Source organism: Salvelinus sp. IW2-2015, unplaced genomic scaffold, assembly GCF_002910315.2.
Source record: "Salvelinus sp. IW2-2015 unplaced genomic scaffold, ASM291031v2 Un_scaffold2618, whole genome shotgun sequence".
Lineage (NCBI taxonomy): Eukaryota > Metazoa > Chordata > Actinopteri > Salmoniformes > Salmonidae > Salvelinus > Salvelinus sp. IW2-2015.
Window position 1 is genome coordinate 70,034 of NW_019943926.1, and position 7,684 is coordinate 77,717.

Consider the following 7,684-nt stretch of genomic DNA (forward strand, 5'->3'; position numbering starts at 1 on the left):
AAGCGAAGCCGCATTTTGGCCGCTGCTCTCATTGGTTGAGTGGTGGTGAAGGTAGCCATCTTTGTCATAAACAATCTGAGGAAGATACAAGAGTTACTAATACACATCACACACACACACACACACCACACACACACAACACAACACACACACACACACACACACACACACACCACACACACCACACACACACACCACACCACCCACCCACCCACACCACCACACACACCACCACCCACACACACACACACACACACACACACACACACACACACACACACACCACAACACACACACACACGTGATGTGCTAAAGCTGGTGATACAATCCAAAGCTATGACTAAATGGCTCTGTTACTTGCTTCTAACCCATATGCATGAATTGCGCAGCTGGATTCTGAAGCTCATTTTGGCATATACCATAATTCCTTCAATGGTCTTTTCCTAAATGCCAAGATAAGAGAGAGGAGTGGAGGAAGAGGATGGTTTTGTCCTTTTCATGAGGCATGGACGAGGAGATAGTGAGGATTGTCTGAGCTGTCCACAGGTAGTAGTGATCCATTGAGAGAAGTTATTGTCCTATTTGGATAGGTCATGGTCAACAGGAATTGATACTAGGGTCGCAAAGGGAGAGGTATAATACCTGAAACGTTCAAAAAGTTTACCAGTAAACTACCAGAATTGTGGTATCTTCAAGGATTTTATGTAATCTATCACAATACATCTAGTGGTCCTTTTGGGTACTTCAGATTATCACAGGTGTCTAATAATCTCTGGCCCTCTTTGTGTCTTATCACATGTACAATATATGAAATAAATGAATCAGATGGTAAAAATAAAAAATTGAATGACAAAGCCTGTAAAACATCATCCTAAATATAACCATAAATTAGTGAATACATTGTGTTTTAATATGGATTCAGCATGAAATAAATTATATAATTTTTACAATACTTCTATTTATTTATTTTACAATATGTATTTTGTCAATGTTTTGGCGGCCAACTAGTGGCAATTGTGAAGAAGAAAAAAATTAGTTGGAAGATTAATTAAGATCATGCTATCGTTGATTAGATTATTTTTTCATTCATTTGTCAATTATCCCTCAACCATCTGCTATGGAACATAATCTATAGAACTCATGTACCAATATGAGACCATAATAAACAAAATTAATATTTACTGATATGTGAATAATAAATTTTAAAAAAGTGATTGAAGTAAAATGACCAAACTCACGATAGATTTCATAGATTTTCTGTTAATTAATTATTTGGTAACTTTCAATAAAAATTAAACGGTAGCCTTAGAACCTTAAGTAATAAGAGAAACCCGAATGTGTTAACGAGAAATTAGCATGGCAATTGTTTATAACAAGAAGACCGTATAGGCCCCAAGAAAAAATATTTTTTAAAACCATTTGCTTCGAGAACATCTCAATTCTTTTTTTCTTCACATTAACTTGACAAAGGAAATGGTGACTCCAGGACATGCCGAAACTAAGCGGCATTCTGGATAGGCCCCAGAAAAATAGATTAAAAGCCAAATTTTTCACGATAAAAGATGGCAGATTTTTTTCTTCATAATCGTGAGCCCAAAAAAATAACGGTGGCATAGCTACCGACAAACGAACATGGTGCAAACACACGGGTAGTAGTCCATCCTCTCAAAATTTATTTTAAATTAAAAACCAAATTTACACGAGAAATGCTCAATTTATAGTTTTATTTTATAATATCGAAAATGAACAGAAAAAAATGTGACTGTCCGACTTGCCGAATCTGGCAACATGTCTGGAATAGTCCCCCCCAAAATATTTTAAAACCATTTACACGAGAAATTCTCAGATTTTTTTTTTTGTAAATTCGTGAGCAAAAGAATGTGACATCCGGGACCATGCCGAACTGGGACATTCTGAAGGCCCCCAAAAATAATTTTTTAAAACCATTTGTCACGAAAACGTGCACGATTTTTTTCATAGTCGTGAACCAAAAAACGGTTGACTCCGACCATGCCGAACTTGGCGACATTTCTGGATTAGGCCCCAAAAAATATTTTAAAAAGGCCATTTCACGAGAAAATCTCAGCTATTTTTTTATTTCATATCGTGACCAAAAAAAATTGTGGACTCCGGACATCCAAACTAGCGGCATTCTAGATAGGCCCCCAAAATATATTTAAGAAACCATTTTCAAGAAAAATATCCTTTTTTTAAAAGTATTTATATTCGTGACAAAAAAGGTGACTCTGGAACATCAACACCACTAAGCCGGAGCATTCTTATATCCCCAAAGCATATTTATGAGAGAACCATTAGTTTTCACGAGAAATCGCAGATTTTTTTTTTCTTCAATCATGACCGAGTATATTACATTGAGTTGATCATAACTACAACGCGACATAGACCACCACTAGCGGACATAGAATGCCCGAATAAAAATATTTTATAGACCATATCACGAGAAATTGCAGAAATTTTATTTTTACTCACATTCGTGACCCAAAACGGTGACTCCGAACATGCCGAGCTGGGCGACATTTGTGGATTAGGCCCCAAAAAATATTTTAAAACCAGTTTCTCGAAGAGAATCTCAGATTTTTTTTGTCTTCTATCTAATTCTTGACAAAGATATATGTGACTTCCGGAACATGCCGAACTTAGCGGTTCATTCTGGAATAGGCCCCAGAAAATATTTATAAGCCATTTTCACGAAAAAGTGCAGATTTTTTTCTTCTATAATTACGTGACGCACAACAACACGGTGACTCCGGACATGCCGGAACTGGTCCAAAAAACATTTCTGGATAGTCCCCCCAAATATTTTAAAACCATTTACACGAGAAATGAAATCTTTCAGATCTTTTTTGTGTTTTTAATTCTATAACGTGACGCAAAAACAAAAATAACAGGTGACCTAACCGAGAAATGCCGAGGGTGGACTGGCCAACATTCTGGATTAGTCCCCCAAAATATTTAAAATCCATTGGTACAACCACGAGAAATATTCTCAGAAAGTTGTTTTTTTTTGTACATTCTGTGAGCCAAAAAATGGTGACTCCGGACATGCACCGAAACTGGCGGACATTCTATAGGCCCCCAAAAAATATTTTATAAAAACCATTTCACGAAAACGTGCAGATTTTTTTTTCATAAGTCGTTGACCCAAAAAACGGTGACTCCGGACATGACCGCAACGGGCGACATTCTGTTAATAGGCCCCAAAAAATATTTCTTAATTAAAAAACCATTTCCACGAGAATCTACAGCTTTTTTTATTTCATATTCAGTGCGACCAAAAATGGTTGCACTCCGGACATCCAACACTAGCGCATTCTGATAGGCCCCCCAAAATATTTTTAAAACCATTTTCAAGAAAAAATACTTTTTTTAATGTATTTTGATTCGTGCCAAAAAATATTGGTGACTCTGACATCCAAACGAGCGCATTCTGATAGGGCCCCACAAAAAAATTATGTGTTTTATAAACTATTTTCTAAAACGTAAGAAGATAACACGACAGATTTTTGTTTTTTTCTTGGCGCAATTCTATGACCAAAAAGAGAAAATAAGGTGACTCCGGACATGCCGAACTAGCGGCATAATCTGAGCGAAATATCCCGAAAGAATGTATTTGTATAACCATTATTTCACAGAAATTGTCAGATCTATAATTTTCCAGTTACACACGTGACACCCAAAAAACAGAAGAGTCTAAGACCTAATACCGCGTAACATGCCGAGCTGGCGAACATTCTGGATAGGCCCCAAAAATATTTTAAAAACCATTTTCTCGAAAATCTTCAGATTTTTTTTTACGTTCACATTCGGATGTACAAAGAAATGGGTGACTCCGACATGCCGAACTAGCGTGAAAGCATTCTGCGATTCAGGCCCCAGAAAAATTTTAAAGCCATTCTTCACGAAAAAAAAGTGCAATTTTTTTTCTCATAATCGTGACCCAAAAACGGTTGACTCCGGACATGCCGAATACTGGCAACCTATTCTGGATAGTTCCCCCAAATAAAAGTTTTAGAGAACACATTTAACACACGAAGAAATCTCAGTATAATGTTGTCTTTTTTTTACAATTCGCTGACCAAAAAATGGTTGACTCCGACATGCCGAAACTTGGCCAACATTCTGGATAGTCCCCCAAAATATTTTAAAACCATTTACACGAGAAATCTTCAGATTTTTTTTATTTTCTAATTCGTGAGCAAAAAAAATCGTGACTCCGGACATGCCGAACTGGCGACATTCTGATAGGCCCCCAAAAATATTTTAAACCATTTTCAAGAACCAAAATACTGTTTTTTTTATTTTATTTTTATACCGGAAACAAAAAAATGGCTGACTCCGGTCATGCCGAGCTGGCGACATTCTGGATAGGCCCTTCAAAATATTTGAAAACCATTTTTCACAGAAAGACTGCTGCATTTATTTTTCTTCACATTCTTGAAAAATAGAAGCGAATAAAATGGTGTGGACTCCGGATCATAGCCGGATATAAAACTCGCGAACAACACTTACATGATTAGAGCCCCAAAATATTTTAAAACACGGATAATTCTACAAGAAAATAAGTACTGTTATTTTTATTTTTTTCAAATTCGTGACCAAAACAAATGGTGACTCCAGAACATGCCGGGAACTGCCGACAAACATAATCGTGCGATAACGCGCCCCAATAAATAAACCACGTTTTTAAAACCATTTTCACGAGAAATCGCAGCGAATTATTTTTTCTTTCTTCACATTCTTGACCAAAAAAAATGGCTTGGATAGGACATTATTTTAAAACATTATTTTACAAACAATTTTAACGCAAAACGTGCAGATTTATTTTTTCTTCATAGTCTTGACCCAAAATCGGGTGACTTGCCCGAACTGGCCGACATCCTGGATAGCGCCCCCAAAAAATATTTTCTAAACCATGTTTTCACGAGAAATCTCAGAATTTTTTTTCATAATTCGTGACCAAAAAATGGATGACTACCGGTCATGCCGAAATAGCGGCATGTAACTGATTAGGCCCCAACCAAAAAACTATTTCTAAGCCGAGTTCTACACGAGAAATCGCAGATCATTTTTTTCTGTCACATTCTTGACCAATTAAGAAAATTGGTGATGATTAGGCCTGTAAAAAGGTAGACCTTTTTTTTTTCAAAATTCAGTGTACAAAAAATATTGCATGACTCCGACATTTGGACCTAAACTAGCGACACATTCGCCCGATAGGCCCCCGAATATATATATTTATTTTTAAAAACCTTTCACGAGAAGAATCAGCACGTAATTCTTTTTCTTCGAGCGTTCGGTGATTAGCCAAAAATTATTGACACTGCCGACGATACCGAAATAGCAGCACCTTCTGGAAGATAGCCAGCAATAACTAGCAACACCTATTTTAAAGCCATTTTTCACGAAATCAACAAGTGCACCCGAATTCTTTTTCTCATAGTCGTGCCCCATAAAACTGTACCCTCCGGACATGCCGAGAGACTTACAGGCAACAATAATCCTAGATAGGCAATCCCAAACAACAATTTAATGAAAAGATCTCATTTTCAAGGAAAGTTTGTAAATGTTACATTTAAGTAAACATAATATCCAATCATCATGGGCCGTGAACAAAAAAATGTGGACTCCGGAGCATCCAACATGAAAACGTGTGTTCTATTCTGATAGGCCCCCAAAAATATTTTAAAACCATTTTCACGAGAAATCGCAGATTTTTTTTCTATCCAATTCGAAGCATGACGATAATCTAAAATAAATAAGACTCCAGGACACAGGTCCTGATCTTCACTAGCGGGAGTGCAAGGAGGACTTCAAGTACATCCTGCTTCCTGTCAGCTACACTCTGGTCTTCGTGATTGGCCTAGCCCTGAACTTCACGGCCATGTACGTGATCCTGTTCCGTACGAAACGCTGGAAGCCCTCCACGGTGTACATGTTCAACCTGACAGTGTGCGACACCCTCTACATCCTCACCCTACCCTTCCTGATCTACTACTACGCCGACGAGAACGACTGGCCCTTCAGCGAGCCGTTCTGCAAACTCATCCGTTTCCTGTTCTACGCTAACCTTTACGGTTCCATCCTGTTCCTGTGCTGCATCAGCCTGCACCGCTTTCTGGGCGTGTGTTACCCGATTAGGTCCCTGAGCTGGGTCAGCGCCAGGAGAGCCCGGCTGGTGTCTGTGGCGGTGTGGGTGTGTGTGTTGATGTGCCAGGCTCCCGTKCTCTACTTCTCACGGACCAGGGACGAGGGGACGGAGAGGGTGTGTTTCGACACCACCAGTCCAGAGTTATTTCATGACTTCCTGGTGTACAGCTTGGTGGTATCTATGCTGCTGTTTGCCTTCCCCTTCATGGTGGTGATGGTGTGCTATGGACTGATGGTGAGGAAGCTTCTGGAGCCCACCTGGGRGGCAGGAGGGAGCCAGTCGAGGGGAGTCGGGGGGATCGCTCCTCATCGCTCCAAACAGAAGTCTGTGAAGATGATCATCATTGTGTTAGCAGTGTTCATGCTGTGTTTCCTACCCTTCCATCTGACCAGAAGTCTGTACTACTCCCTCAGATACCTGGAGCAGATGGACCCCTCCCAGGTACAGTACCACAGCCACTGGAATACTACGCTTTTAAAGGTTCTGCCTGGTTCTCCCTTTCACCCAAGGTGCAGGAGGCTGGCTTCAGGTAGCTCCACCTTTCACCCAAGGTGCAGGAGTCTGGCTCCAGGTAGCTCCACCTTTCACCCAAGGTGCAGGAGGCTGGCTTCAGGTAGCTCCACCTTTCACCCAAGGTGCAGGAGGCTCGCTCCAGGTAGCTTCACCTTTCACCCAAGATGTAGGAGTCTGGCTCCAGGTAGCTCCACATTTCACCCAAGGTGCAGGAGGCTGGCTTGACCAATTAGAGAGACATATTTCCCGCAGATACAACAGAATCCCACAAAGGAATTTGAAAACAAATCCAATTTTGATAAACTCCCATAACTCTTATCTGGGAGAAATTCCCAAGTGGTGCCATCAAGCACGCAAAGTTTTTGACTGCATCTCACTAGAGAAAAGCAACCAGTGAAGACAAACACCATTGTAAATTAAACCACACTATTGTATGCTTAGTTTATTTTTAACTTGTGTCGCTTCAACTATTGTAGACGTTGTTACAGAACATGTTATTAATAAATTAAACATATTGTTAATGTCTTTGTTGTTTTGAAAACTTACTGTTACTAGCGAATGTTATTCCTGTTTAATTTGTTTATGTTTATTTCACTTTGTGTTATAGATATTCGTACCTCACTTTGCCTTTTGGGCATGTTCCATGTTCCAATCAATAAAGCCCCCTTGAAGTTAATTGAACGATTGGGAGATTGACTGGAGAGAGGAGAGAGAGAGAGAGGAGAGAGAGAGGAGAGAGAGAGAAGAGAGAGGAGAGGAGAAGAGAAGAGAGAGAGCGAGAAGAGAGAAGAGAGAGAGAGAGAGAGAGAGAGAGGAGAAGAAGAGAGAGAGGAGGAGAAGAAGAGAGAGAGAGAGAGGAGAGAGAAGAGAGAGAAGAGAAGAGAGAGAGAGAGACATGAAGGAAGAGAGAGAGGAGAGAGAGAGAGAGAAGAGAGAAGAGAGAGAGAAGAGAGAGAGAGACGAGAGAGAGAGAGAGAGAGAGAGAGAGAGAGAGAGAGAGAG

At 39.8% G+C, this 7,684-nt stretch overlaps 1 protein-coding gene across 1 annotated transcript; it reads left to right on the forward strand.

Annotated features, from left to right (window-relative positions):
• The first annotated feature begins 505 nt into the window (after positions 1–505).
• Positions 506–6,702, forward strand: LOC112074398 (P2Y purinoceptor 2-like). Its single transcript, XM_070440512.1, has 3 exons — positions 506–520; positions 5,813–6,610; positions 6,679–6,702. The coding sequence occupies exons 1-3, from the start codon at positions 506–508 to the stop codon at positions 6,700–6,702; spliced, it is 837 nt and encodes a 278-aa protein (XP_070296613.1).
• Positions 6,703–7,684: the final 982 nt, after the last annotated feature.